The sequence below is a fragment of the Puma concolor genome, chromosome E4 (assembly GCF_028749965.1).
Source record: "Puma concolor isolate L17-30 chromosome E4, mPumCon1.1.hap2, whole genome shotgun sequence".
NCBI classification, from domain to species: domain Eukaryota; kingdom Metazoa; phylum Chordata; class Mammalia; order Carnivora; family Felidae; genus Puma; species Puma concolor.
In genome coordinates this window covers 51,324,216-51,339,390 of record NC_141683.1, presented here as the reverse complement: position 1 = coordinate 51,339,390, position 15,175 = coordinate 51,324,216, and the positions used below count along the sequence as shown (strand labels likewise).

At 44.8% G+C, this 15,175-nt stretch overlaps 1 protein-coding gene across 5 annotated transcripts in view; it reads right to left on the bottom strand.

The window, feature by feature from the left end:
- Positions 1-15,175, bottom strand: part of ASTN1 (astrotactin 1) — a 300,263-nt gene that overhangs the window by 181,946 nt on the left and 103,142 nt on the right. For all 5 annotated transcript variants that reach the window (XM_086693494.1, XM_025920974.2, XM_086693496.1 and 2 more), the window contains exon 2: positions 2,878-3,065. In XM_086693494.1, coding sequence (XP_086549620.1) covers positions 2,878-3,065 — 188 coding nt within the window. The remainder of the gene's footprint in view (positions 1-2,877; positions 3,066-15,175) is intronic.

Here is a 15,175-nt window from a genome sequence, read left to right as displayed (position 1 = left end):
TGCAAAATCTTCTGACATTTATAATGCTCTCTTTCCAGATGCCTCAAATGGCTGCCTACTTCACCTCCGAAGGATGTGGTATAAAGCATATCAGATGAAGTCTACCAGTCCCCGAGTCTCTTAAGAAGAAGCCATCAGAGATTCTAGGAACGGTATCTTCAAACAGGATACCCTCAGGCTTGATTTCTAAGCTGAGGGCAGATACACAACTTTAGACTTTGAAACTGTGTCTAGAATGGAATGTTAAGGACAGGAGAGGCAGTGCGCAAGAGCGTATGGCATGGAATGGGAGTAGGGCAAGGTAAGATAGCAAGCTGGACTCGGAGAGACTCCCCTGACCACCGCGTCTTTGCCAAGGACGGGAGGGAGTCCTTACATCTTCACCTCACCTTGGGGTCCCTGTTTGCTTGCACAGGTCAAAGGCTTTCCTGAATTTTTCATGGAGACAGGGGCCTATCTTCATGAAAGAGGTCAAACACAAGACTTGCCTGCCCTCACCCCCTGCCCATGCTCTTTTAACCTTTGCCCCCTCCAGCAAGGTTAATGAATAATAACGTAGTGAAGAGTAACGTAGAATAAACGAAAGTAAAGCTGAAGAAGAATCTCTTCCATTTTATTTGGAAGACAGAATGTCATCGTTGGTCTATGGGTGACCAGTAGCATATGAAGGAAAAATTTCAGACACAGGTTGAAGGCTGACTTTTGTTCTCTTTCCATTTCAGTGCCCACGGTCCATTAATCCCCGCTCGGTGGGGGGAGGCCTCAAAAAACAAAGCATTAGTAACGGAGGGCTTCTCATAGGGACTGTTATATTTTAAGGGCACAAACTATTTCCTCAAATCCTTTGGCATCCTTGACCTGCACATTCCTGTCTCCACGGTCACCCACCCCCACAAACATGCATCTATGTGTGCACATACACATGCATGCGCACACACACAATACCCACGTATATACTTCTCTAGAGAACTTACTGGAGCACATCATTCTGAGGATAGAAAGGACAGGATACTTGAAGACAGGATCCTTGCTACACTAAGATTCGTGATGCAGCAACGAGGACCAGCATTAGACCGTCTTTCCATGGATCCTCCCACTACTCCCTCAAGCCCCACACCAAACACACCTTCTGATACGTTGCCTGTCTTGACCATCTATATTCAGGGCCTTTCAGATACAATCATACCCAGTATTAGTCCTTAAGAATCTTCATACACTTCCTTTCACCCTAAACATTTCCTTGGCGTGATGACTGGTTCTTTGAAATGGTCTCAGACCAAAAGAAACAAAACAAAACAAAACAAAACAAAACAAAACAAAAACCATCCAGAACAATGACGACTGCTTTTCACATTGATGGGAAGATGTGAATGGCTGGGGGAAATCCACCATTGTGCCCTTCTTTTCAGTGAGACCGTATCATAAATGTGAAGGCAATGTGGCCTATACATCTGTCACTCCAGTCAATGCCAGGGTTGATTCGGCTGATCTGCCCGATCTTACCGCTCTCTGGGAACTACAAGCTACATGACAGAAGACAATCTTCCCTGAGAGAGGAAATGCTAGTCTTTAATTAAGGAGGTACAGGTACCATAACTGCCATATTAGAAACCTCAATAAATTTGTAAATGTGAGGCATGGCAATCTCATTTACCTGCCTGCCTTCCAGCACATCTAAACATTGAGGTTTACCATTTGCTCTTAAGGACTCTTTTCTTGACCATATAGTTTAAATAAAGTAGCTTGTGTATATGCAGGTAATCTATCAAGCTAGTTATTCGTGCAGAGATCAGTGGAAGACTTACATTCTGAGATTTCATCATAGATTTTATGGAAAGAGTTTCAATGTCAAATATTTGGATAATGGGAATTTTTATGTATCTGAAATGTGCTCAATTTCTCCCAATTTGATAAACAAAACCAAACAGCACGTAGTGTTGGTGTCAGAGTAACAGATAAAGTTTAGATCAAGACCTAGATTGGTTTTCTGTAGTTTCGTAAACATGAAAGAGCCCATGCCTTCAGTATATATGGCTCATGAATAATCAGTCTGGCCTCAACCTGCTCTTAGGCTTCCCTAGAAGCAGACGATATGTTGGTTTTACCAATACAATACTAACATGTAAGATGCCAAGGGAAGCAGACATTGTCTATGTCCACTGGGAAATTCATTCATTTCTTCCACAAATATTTATTAAGCATTAACTATGTGCTTGCATTGTTCTGAGTGCTAAGAACACAACAGTGCACAAAACACCACCAGACAAAACCCCTGCCTGTCACTGTACCATCTACTTTTGAGTGAGATTCTAGAACACAAGTTCCTAGAATTTTAGGAAGAATCTTCTCATTTTTTTTGAGGCCTCAAATTTCTGAAGAGGAGAAGGGAGGTTGATGGTGAAAGTTCTGAGCTAGGCTACAGGGAGGGGTAAGTATCTATTGATATGCCCTTTGTTGTAAGAGGACAGAAAGCCAAATGTTGACTTTCTCCTGGCTGGAAGAGGAGAGAGAGGGCTTGGTAGCAGCAAGCAGCTTGGCAATTCAGTCATTCAGCAAACATTTATGGAGCAACAAGATATTCTGATCTACTAGTTGAAGAACGCCTTTATAAGACAATCCACTGCCACCATCTGATATTCTCTTGTTTGTAAAAGTTACTCCATGTCTAGGCATGTTCCCAAAGAGAACAGGTGGGTAACGGTGGTATAGAAATAACTACCACTTATATTGCACCCCACAAATGGGAAATTTACTTATTAACGTGATCAATGATCGTTGTGGAGTGGGTTTCGTAGAGCTACGTTCATGGCGCCAAGGCTCTTAAAGTCAAGGTAACATAAGCTACGGCCTGAGAGGTTAAAGCCGCGCTGCTCCTACCATGACTGAGATGTGCAGGATCCTCAATTCCTCTTCTGCTGACTCATGCTGGGGTTCTTCAGTTGGGTCTTGTCCAGGGAGGCTGGGAGCACCATCTTGGTGATGAATGTGAAAGAGCAGAGTGCCATTCTCCAGCCACTGCTGCCTCCAGCGCACCAGAGGGATGTCCTCTGTGTTTCCCGAGATCTCTAGAGAACAAACACCAAAGCACAGGTCAGAATTCGGACTGGCCCAATCTGGATCTTCTTATTCGTCTTCTTCCTAGGCAATGGTACCAATCAGCCAGTGTCAGCTAAAGACGACAAAGGGTTCCAGCTATGGTTAGGTCAGGTTTCAAATCTCCAGGAAGGGAAGAGGCCCCGAGAAGAAGAGACTTATCCACCGCCTAGATCTTTGCTCCATAATCGAGTGAGCCAGACTCTCACCCATTGAGAAAAACACCAAGGTGAAAATTCGAGCTCTTCCCCATATTTCTATGATCAATAGCATCCTTTACCCAGCACTGTTTGAATACCCTGATAACCCCGGAGGTAAATAGAAGGTTGTTTGCCTCTTGTAAATTTGAAAATGTGAGTTCCCTAGCAATTACTCCTAGACACCAGTGAATCTACCAAGGAAAGAGCTGGTAATTACTGTGCAGAGAACTGGCACGTCTGGAACAGTCCTGGGAGGTTACTGCAGAGCAACTGGGGCTGACAGAATATTTCTAAAACCACAATCATTTGCTGCATAGCCCACTGGAGATGTGTAATACTCGCCGTGGCAGGGATGTTTTAATTCCCTTTAATTTTTCTCTTCATTTTTGCAGAGCAGAGCTGGTACACACAGAGGGGGTGGTGAAAACCTGGGCCCTTAGCACAGACACAAGCACTCACCTGCTCTCAAGGCTCGAGATGGAGGCACCGGACTATCATCAACAATTAACAACAAAATACCAAAAACCTACTATGCATTTCACACTGCAGGTGCTAAGCTACTGGTACAGAAGTATGCTACTATGGGTCTCTCCTGCTAATATTCCTAAGCAAGATCACATCGAAGCTATGAGATAATTCACAACAGAGACCTGATTAGCCCAGCCTTTCCTAAACTTCATTTGGCCTCAAAATCATTTCTTCCTTAACAACTATTACCACCCTAGGGAACTAATATTCCGCTGAGCACACTTTGGCAATGCATTGCTTTATAAAAGTTCATTTTTTAAAAGGCATGGCTTCTTCTCCCAAAATTTATCACCTTTGACCAAAAAAAATAATAATTCCACAGACATAAAAAAGATTTAATAAGACACATTTAGAATAGTATTCTCATCAAGTACCGCACCATAAAGAGGGAAGCAATTTTGAATATTTATGGAGTTTATAAATATCTTTCACTATTTGTAGGAGGGCACAAATGATGTTCTGCTTTATTTATTTACTTACGTATTTATTCATTAATTGACTTAACATATACATTGGGCATGCACTGTGCACCAGGCACTGTTCTAGGCACTGTGATACTAATCTAAATGAGGCCCTCAACAAGTTCTCCAAAGCAATCCACCCTTGGGTGAATGTGAATGTGGGAGGTGTTACACCATGTATATGACACCATGTGAAAATGTACAATTTAAGAGTAGGCTTGCCTGGGTTGAGGGTGGAAGAAGGGGAGGAAATCTGGAAGAAGATGGTAGTGGCCTTGGGTCCTAAAGGGTGGTGGATATCCTTTTAACAGGTAGAGATGTGGAAAGGGGATATGCAGACACTGATAGGAGAATTAGAAGGAGGACGAGGAAGAAGAATACTGGCTGGTCCTCTCAGGGTAGGTTGGTGAAAAGAATTCACAGGAGCCACAGGTCATTAGCCTAACCCTAAAAGACACAGATAGTATTCCCTACCTCTTCCTAATACCCTCCAGACCGGGGAGAAGAGTAAATGGGTGTGTGACGGGCGATGAGGGGACAGCAAAGACAGGACGATCAGAGCCCCCCTTCATCCTCAGCCCCTCGCCCACTCGCCTGGCGCCCAAACATCCCACCGGGATGGCGAGCTGTCCGTGCTCTGGAAGTGACCAGCTCAAGCAGCCAAGAAGCTGCACAGGGTGTAAGAATGGAAGATCCCCTGCATCCGGGTCTTGGTTTTCCGCAGGCACAGCCCCATTTGTTAAGTGAGGCAGTGAGTGACACAGGACTCCTGAGTTCACTTTTCCTCTAAGGTGGCCTTCCAGACTTCCAGGTGAAGAGAAACCCTTGGGCATGCCTCCCAGCAGCAGCCACACGACATGTCACTACAAGTGCCCCAATCACAAGCTACTTCCCAACCATGGGTCAAGCCCCAGGAAGATTCCTCCTGGGAAGCACATCCCTCCCCCAAGTGCCTTCCCTGCCGCTGCAGGAAGAGACCAGTCTCCGCAGCATGGACAAAACTCACAAGCACTAACAGCTTATAATAGAACACCCAACACCATAATTCAATCACTCAGAGCAACACGCTTTCAGCCTCCTACCCACACCGGCTCTAAGCCAGCCTGGGATTAATTCCATACATGTTGGGTGCCACTTCAGGCCTTCCTGTAACTCTTTAGAAGGAATCTAGCACCTCATACCTCCAAAGCGCTTAAAATGGATTTTTCTTTCCCAGGAGACTCTCATCAACTAGGCCAGGCTCATTACCTCCATTTTTACTGTGGAAGCAAGGACAAGTAAACACCCAGATCAAGGTCATGCCAGCCTGACACAGAACAGGAGCTAAAACAGAAGTAGTCCTATCAGATCCCCTCCACTGCCAACACACACCAGACAACATGACTTTTGCAGAAGCACGGAGAGAGAGAGAGAGAGAGAGCGAGCGAGCATTTGAGTATGGAGTGCGTGTGGTCTTCTAGCAGGTTCTGAGCGGCAGTATTTTTATTTGTTGTGCAAGGTCTTAGTATTCCATGATTTCTTTATTTAAAAAAATTAAAAACATTTTATCAATAACATTTTATTAAGAAACATTTTTTAATGTTGATTTATTTTTGAGAGACAGGGAGACAGAGCGTGAGCAGAGGAGGGGCAGAGAAAGAGAGAGAGAGAGGAGACACAGAACCTGAAGCAGGTTCCAGGCTCCAAGCTGTCAGCACAACTCACGAGCCGTGAGATCATGACCCGAGCCGAATTCAGATGCTTAACTGGCTGAGCCACCCAGGCTCCCCAAGTATTCCATGACTTCTCTCAAAATTGAGATAGAATTCCCCTACCATAAAATCTGTCCTTTCAAAGTATACAATTCCATGGTGGTTCGTACATTCACAAAGTTGTGAGACCATCAGCACTGTAATTCCAGAACATCTTCATCAGCCCAAAAAGAAACCTATATGTATTGGCGGTCCAAGACAATTTCTGAGGAGGAAGGCGTTCTGCTCCAGGGTCCCAGGAGTGGTGGTACCAGGGAACGAACAGGTTATTGACAAAGTGCTCCCACAGGGAGGTGAGCTGAGAGCACAGAATCTCTGACCCTGGCTTCCAGGCCAGCCCTCTGAACCTCTTTGTGAGATATTCATGCCCATCTCCACAGACAGTGATATCCTGATCCTGCCCAGACCAGACTCATGGTAGAGGGCAAAAAAAAAAAAAAAAAAAAAAAGAGAAAGGGTAAAGCAAGGAGAGCACCATGCCTGCCCATGAGGGTGCCTGTCATTTTTAAGATTCAAGATAATTACAGAATGATAGCTTCTTCTTTGGCCTTTTTCCCTGTCCTGGCAGGATCTGACATGGGAGGGCCAAAATGCTAAACCAGGAACTTATTTACTTATGCTGAATCTGCCCTAGGTCAGCCGATGAAAAACCACAGGGCACAGTAAACGTCTTGTGAATTTCGTCACCAATGGAGCTGAGATCAGAGCTTGGAACATCAATGTAATCACGTTGGCCTGGATGTTAGCAGAGGGTCTCCAGAAGAAGAAATGCTCAGAAATTGCTTTAGCAATGCAAGCCTTCCCTGAAACTCCCAAGAGGTACATACGGGAGGCGGCAGTTACTCTGGTCCAAAGCCTCCTGAGGGCTGTGGATGAGGCTCACACTGAGCCTCTGCTCTGTGTGTGCTCCGCACAGCCCAGTCCTCCATAGTGGACTGAATAAAACAAGTGCCTACAGAAGCCTCCACAGCCATTTCAAGATACCATGGGTGGGCTGGGCACCATTGCCAACAGCACACTGTGGGATGGAGATCTCCAGAAAGGGAAGGGTGCCCTTACTCTTAACGTGTCCATTCTTCCCCTATACGAGCCTCACATCTCCCAGCACCTCCCAAAATTCTGGAACTGCCTAGAATACACAGAAACCAGGATGCCATTTGTTCCTGTATACAATGAAGATTTTTGGAGCACACTCCATTGGCCACATTCAGCAAACTGCTATATGATCCCTATCCTGAAAGAGGCTTTGGTCTAGGAAGAAACTGAAGACATGGCCAAGACTAAGTACTCTAAGCGGTAACAGCCATGCTGAGTTGGGGGAGGGTGGGATCTGGCTGGACATGGGATATAATGGGAAGAGACGCTGGAGGCAACTCCATATGAAGAGAATGTGTACTAAGAAACGGCGGCCTGACGCCTGTTTGCAAAAGGGTAGCGTTAGTTCAGAGGAGTCATGGAGGATGAGGGAAGGAATGCAGATTGATGTCAGCTGTGAAAGGTGTGAATGCCAGTTTAAGCAGTTCCGAGCTAATGGAAAGTCACCCCCGGTCTCATTAAGCAGAGAAGGGAATAAGGCCAGGATTTAGAAAGATCAAGAAGACCCAGAAAGAGAGCGGCAGACAGACTAGACTCTACCCCAATCTCGTGGTAACTCTGATCCCGTATTCTGCAGTGACCAAAATACTGAGCTGGAACTCAAGAGATCTGGGTCTGGAGTAGCCTTGAATGTACTGCCTAGCTTTGAGTTTCCTTATCTACGTAAGAAGGAGCTGTACACATGAATTTCAAGACCGTTTTGTAACTTGACATTCCACGATTCTAAGTCCAGAACAGGGTGCTTCACATGACCGCCTAGAAAGATGGTAATTTCCACGTGCCAAGAAATGTCCACTCTTCTCTCAGGCCTTCCCTGCATTCCACCTCCCCTTTCCCTCAGAGCACAGGGTGGACAGGTTTGGGATGATTTCATCAGAGGCTTTATGAGCCAGGCCCCTTTTTGGACTGGACCTCAGGCTGGGGAGAAAGGTTCTCATTCCTGCTGACGCAGATATGCGGTTTCTAAGGAAGAAATCCTGGAGCTTCTGCATATGCAATAGAGAAGCAGGAAGATGGGTAAGCAGAGGCAGTCATGCTAGAGAATGAGCTGGGGTGGGGAAAGGCACAGTGGAGAGTGAGATAAAATCACTTTTATTATCATATTTTTTTTTATTTTAGAGAAAGAGAGAAAGGGCAAGCAGGGGAGGGGGTAGGGGGAAGGGAGGGAGGGAGCGAGGAGAGAGAGAGAGAGAGAGAGAGAGAGAGAGAATACCAAGCAGTCTCCACCACACTCAGCACAGAGGCTGACGCAGAGCTCGACCCCACGAATGGTAAGACTATGACCCAGGCTGAACTCAAGAGGTGGACGCTCAACCGACTGAACCACCCAGGCACCCCCAAAATCACTTTTTAGTTAGTTACTGTTGTAATGTTAGCATGTGCCCTGTGAACTTGTAGCACTGTGTTTTTGTGGGGTTAGCTTAGGATACCCAAAGCTTGCTACAAAAATTCCTTTTCCAAACATAACAACTTCCTCCTACCATCCAAGTGCCGTGCCCCTTCCGTAGGTGTCCCCTCATGCTGAGCATCCCTGAACTGAGCCACTAGGACAACACAGCATGTCAGCATCAGAATTTCCCCCGAAAGACAACTTCACTGAACACCAGATCTATGATGCCCTCTTCCAAAGAATTTGGCAATTTAAAGTCAAATGTGGATTTGAACTGGGAAAATTCTCAAAGACCCTTTAATGCACTGAATAACTCAGAGTGGCTTAGAGCACTCTAAGCCTTTCTGGGCCCTTTTTTCACTCCTGAGAAGGCTGAGTTTCCAGCTAAACCCAGCTAAGTAGTAATGAGGTTGCTCAGGTGGTGAGGTCAAGCCAGGAGGAGGCATGAACTTGTCAATTCTAAGCCTCGCGTTGAGGCACCTGCTGAACTGACCCTGCAGTCTTTCAAGGTTGAGGGCGACACCCCCTGATGACCATTACTGACTATCAGAAGACCTTGTTTAGATCAGGATTTTCAAACTTGCTGTTAATCTTAGAAACTCTTCCTCTAACCAAATCTAATACAGCTTCTGAGGGGGCTCCCCAGAGCAGAGTCAGAAAAGATCTGGATCAATTGGAAGACAAATAAAATGCACTACCACGAAACTCCCTGCTGTTAGGAGACTGGAGGGGGTAATCTATGCATTATCAGTTTTGCCTGGCTGTTTTTCAATTCTGTTAACTATGATATTGTGAATAGCCTCATGTTCTTGATGAAAAAATTGCAGGGGAAAGGGTCATCTCTAAAAATGGAATCTAGCCTTCTCTCTACCCTGTGCTACCACAGTGGCCATTTTGAGTTTCCCTATGTGATGGAGACTGAGCTCAGGACTTCAGCAGGGATAAGCCAACTGTTCAAAACGAATGGTAACAAATGGGTTTTGTCCATCAGTGACTATCACTAAGGTAACCAAAGGTAAGCCTGTGATATAATTACCCCCCTTTCTTCCACTCTTTTTTGATGTTTCTTCCCACCCCACCTCCACCTGCCTGATTTCAGAGTTTGAAAGATTATTGATGGTAGGTGCCAGTTCCCACATGGTTTCATTATGGTCTTCCAACTGAAACTATTAACAGTGGCATTAACTTTCAACACCTTTGTAAGAAAATAACCTGCTTGAGTCAGGGGTTAATAACAGCAGAGGATCGCTAATTATCCTGCAAATCTTTACCCTGGTATCAAACGTGACCCAAGTCTTTAATGTCTCTGGAACGGCAGCCTCTGAAGACCCCAACTTGTTCCATAACATAATGACAGCAGCACATTAGTGTCCTGGCCATCTGTGAAGAAAGATAAGGGACAGATGAAGAGCAGACAAAGGAGAAGGATGCAGAGAGAAAGGACAAAGTCAAGAGAAGTAAGAAAAGGAGGCTAGCCAGAGAAACGATGTCCCTCGGGCTGAGTTGGCTGGGCCTCTACACCTCTCGCTACAGGGACCATCTGGTAGGGAGTTCTGAAGTGATACAATCCCACAGCCCTGAGTGAGAAACACATAAGATAAGGTGCCCTGCTGGGCCTGAATTCAACCAGCACAGATGCCAGAAACACCGATGGTTTGCCTGAAGTCTGCACCTATGGAGGCCTGGCTCAGTGAACAACAAAATGGGAGGCAGCATAGCCAGGAAATTCTTTTGTAAAGATGTTCAAAGTCCTACTGCGAATGGAACTCTCAATGTGCTTCCTCTATTCAATTCACTATCTGCCATGGGGCTGTTTCTTATCATCTCATGGCTTGAGCCATGGACACAGAATCACACAAGCAAACCCTCCACAGCAAAATGGATTAAAATTTCAAGAATCTCTTTTTCAAGTAACTAGAACCTTCTTGACTTGCAGATCTGGGATAGAAATTTCCACTTGTGACAAGGAGAAGGATAACTGAATTTCTATTTCCTTTCCTTGGTGACACGTGCTCTCAAAAAACAAGAGTGCCTCAAAACATTAATGATCCACTGATGAGAAACGGAATGGCGGGTTGAACGGAGCAGTGGATGGGGAACTGGAAGAATAAAGCTGTAGTAATCTCTCTGGAGCTCCTTTTTATCATCTTCAAATCATGGGACCAGGAGGTCTCTAAGGACTCCCAAGCTGTGACCATGGTATTCCATGACACAAAGCCACACGTGACACTTGGTTCTAGTTATACCCCAAATCAGGTGAAGGCTAAGTATATTTCTGCACGCCAACTGGATAAGTCTCTGTGCGAGTTTTTCAAATCAGCCTTTCCTCTTGAGAGTATGGAATGCTTCTAGCTCACTCCAGCCTGTCAACTTCTAGAGTAAGGACTGGCTGTACAGAAACTCATGAGAGTGACCTCTGGAAACTCCAGTCGGTGGTCCCCAATAAGAAAGCATCCACATATAGATGCTTCCAGAAGGCTGATGTGGAGAAGGGTAGTCTCAGTAAGAAAACCTCACCTGATCTCTCTCGGCAGTCCTACCTTATAGAACTATATTCTACAAGTCAGAAAAGCTCACTTCCTTTAAGGCTAGCCACCCACCCACATCTCCTTTTCCAACAGAGGTTTAAGATAGACTAAAATGAACCAACACAGAAAGCAAGAGTGATTAGACAAAGAAATAAAGACTCTTGACAGTCCATGGTATGGTGTCTCTGGGGCCGAGTCGGGGCAGAAGATGCAAAAAACAAAAACACACACACAAAAAAACAAAAAACAAAAACAGAAACAAAAAAACAGAAGGTAGATTTTAAAATCAGACGTGACGGAAAGCAGCAAAGCTTTCTATGGATGCTGCTGGAAGTAGGTCACTCTCTGCTACTCTGTGCCGGCATGAATAGCAATCGAGCAACTACACGAACATTCTATTTACCTAGCCATGGAGATGAAAACATTCCTGTGGCAGAAAAACGCAGCCAAAAGGTTCTGACACAACCAGAGAGATGAGGAGGCATTCAAATGGCTTATGATTTCATCCAAAATGGTTTGCTTGTTCCTACTACAGTGTTTCTCTGGATCTTTTCAAACCTCTGCAAAGAGTTTATCCACATGATACTCATTAAAGTCTCATTTGAAAGGGGGGAAAAAAGCCCAAAGCTCTTTGAAAAAGGCAGGGTTATCTGAGCTGCAGATGTACTGGTAAGAAAATTTTTAAATATATCCAGCTCTATTCTCCACTGCCACCCGACTGACCTTTGTAAATTGAGATAACGACAAGCATTTAACAAAATCTGACATCAAGTAAGATGTGTAATAATATTTAAACTCTGTAATGTTAAAATATGTATTTACGGATCATTTCATACATTGTAATGAGAATAAGTCATTTTGAAGCCTGCAGGTTCATGATTGGAATTCTGATTTGAGCTTTGTAAGTCCTTGGGGGCCACTTCCCTGCAGCGTGGCATTGGAAGCAATATGGCGGCCTGTGTTTTAGAAAGCCAGGGCACTAGATGGATACAGGGTGATTGCAAGGAGACTTCTTCTCAGACAAGTGAGAGCTCTGCTCCTTCGGAATCCTCTCTCGCATCCTTTAAGTCCTTCATCATTAACAAAGAGTTTAGCATTTGCGATAGTTCTCACCCTGAACTATTTCAATGAGGTCCTCTGTATGGTTCTCACCTTATAAAAGGGCTGGGTAGAGAAAATGTTAATGACAAAAGATCACCTGTAATGACATAAAAAGGAGAAAAACCCACTGTTTGTCCTAAACTGTCTTGATTGAGCTCCATTTCTTATTAGTTCTCATCCATTTGTATTTCTGTTCGTATCATCTGTGTTTCAACTCAACAAGTAATATGTCTATTACGTGTTGGCTCTGCTAAGAAGCCCTTTCAACATTCACGGGTTACCTTAAGCCTCAATGACGCTTTAGTGTGGGTATTTATATTCCCATTTTACAGATGAGGGGTTCCAGAAAAGTCAATCTACTTGACCAAGGTCACCCAGTTAGTAAATACTAATTAGGGGGAAAGATGCCTAGGCCCCCTGACTGCAAGGCTACTGTTCTTCTCCACTATTTCAATTCCCATTCTCTCACTTTGTAAATCTCAACCCCAGGATAATATAAGTGCTCAGCAGTATCTGACATATGATGAGCACCGATCAACAACAGTGCCTTCACTGTCATTGTTAATATGGTTTGTTGTTATTATTAGAGCCACTCACATAAATTCTAAAAGTGACTAATAATCCTTGACAGAGTTAAGCAAATGGTCCCTTTAAATGACCCCAACTGGGAGGCGCCTGGGTGGCTCAGTCAGTTGAGCATCCACCTCTTGATTTCAGCTCAGGTCATGATCCCAGGGTCGTGGAATAGAGCCTATTGGGATTCTCCCTCTCCCTCTCTCCTTGCCCCTCCTTTGAGCTCTCTCTCTCTCTCTCAACCTCTCTCTCAAAATAAATTAATTAATTTAAAAAAATAGATGACTCCAGCTGCTTAAGAATCTTCAGAAGCCTGGGAACCCTAAGTCCAGGAATGAGCTCAGGTCCAGTGAGGAATGGGGCCAAGTCATTTGTGTATACTTCTCTAATGCTTGTTAGCACACTGAACACTCTTTAGATCTCTCTCATAAAACCCCCTTTTATATACATACCTCTGCTTTAAGACCCAGCCACAGAGATTCTCACCATGGGCGGCTATGCCATCCATGCCCATTCAAGGCCGGCGCACAAATGAGCTTGCCGTCGGGCACTTACCAAGAGACTCGTGAATTCACACAGGCAGGTCCCCCTGGAGGGCCGAGGGTGTGGTGACTGCGGTCAAGGAAGAAGCAAGGACCAAATGGAGGTTGTGAGCAAACTGAGTCCTCTTCTGCAGACGAAATCTGTTTAAGTGCTTGTTATCATAAATGCCAGAGGTATTGCAACTTAAGCAGAACTTTTCTTTCTCATCTCAACCCTGGGGAGCAAAGCTTTCTGGCCCATTCCTACAGACCTGTGAGCCCACCTTGCCCACCATGAGCACTGCCTTCTTGCACATACAAAGGTGGGCAAGACAAGCATTTCTCTAGGCTCTTCTCTCTGAACCATTTCCTCTTACAGAAAAGGGGGAGAGGGGTGTCAAGTGACCTCTAAAGCCTCTTCTCCCTCTAAAATTCTCTGATTTTAGTTGGCATCTTCCTACGATCTGCACTTGCCATACTGGGAACTAAACCTTAGGTTCCTCCAGACTGAAGATGAAAAATGCTACGAATCTTCGGTATCTCTGCTGTGTTGTCCAGCCTAAGAAAGGAGAGTGGGAGGGAATTCTACAAAGACTCAAGCACAGGAAAAATTCCTTATTATCATCACTGCGTTACAACTTGCAAAGCCCACCCTTATAAGGCCCCCTCCCTTTTCATTCATCAATCCTATGCAGTAGGCTCTACAGAGGTAGAGTCAGAAGGCCAAACAGTGATGATCACAAGGGTTAGTGCTAATGAGATGGAGATAACAGGGCTCAACTCCAGTCTTCTGACTCCGAGCTCAATGCTTTTCTACCAAACTGTGCTGTCTACCAGAGCGATGTTTATTTATACTGAGAAATCATGAACCACTGTGCTTGTATTTGAGCTTAATGAATTAGATATACAGAAGATATACATCAGGAGTAAACACTGTCAGGAGTTTGAAGAGTTTGGACTCACAGGCCCAGGAATGAAACTGAGTTATTAATCAATTCGCACTAATCTACAAATCACATGGCAATCTGATGTGATTTCCCCGTGACAGACTCCCTTGGAATATCAGATCTGCTTCTTCCTCTCTTCCAGTTATGGGTCTGAAGACTCTCTCGACACTGCCTTGGGCCCATTTCTGCAGGCTTATTTGGGTAAATGCTCGTTATAATAGGGGTCAAGATGACCTCTAAATGACCTGACAGACAGACCTCCCCAGGGAATCGTGGATCTGGCCATCTAGTCCCAACAAAAGTGGGTTAAAGGAATACAAGGTCCCTTGATTTCAATAAGATGTTGCTGCTTAAACAGGAAGGACAGACACTGACAAGACCAGTTGCTAACATCTTTGTGCTTTTCTTCTCTTTCTTCATTATAGCCCGCTCTATATTCTTTCTTAATTCTAAAGCCCTCCCCTCCTCTCCAGGCCCTCTACACAAAACACACATTAAGAGGCTGTCAGCGAGTAATAGGAGTAAGGTATTCTTCATGAAGGACTCATTTTCAGAAAACAGGTGAAGTCTGTCTGCCATTTTGCATTCATCAATGGCACCAATCCTCACACCTGCTCTGGCCTTCTACCCTTTTATTGTGCGGGTAACTGCTCTGTGGGGCATGTCTGAATCTGTGGGCTTATATTATCATATATACTTCATGGCACCAGGAGGTTTTTCCCTTTTTTCTCGACTCCATCTACAAGACTTGTAATGTTCATGCTCCACAAGTGCCTAGTGTCCACACAATGCGGGGTGATGTAAAGACCAGGCTGAATCTGCCAGAAATGAAGTAGGACAATTGAGAATTATTATTCTTTTTCACAACAGCTATCACATTGAGCTAAACACATACATGCTCCTTAAGCTACTGAACAGCCTATAAGGTAGGTACTATTACTACCCCAGGATTAGGGAGGTGAGGCACAAAGAGACTAGGTAACATGA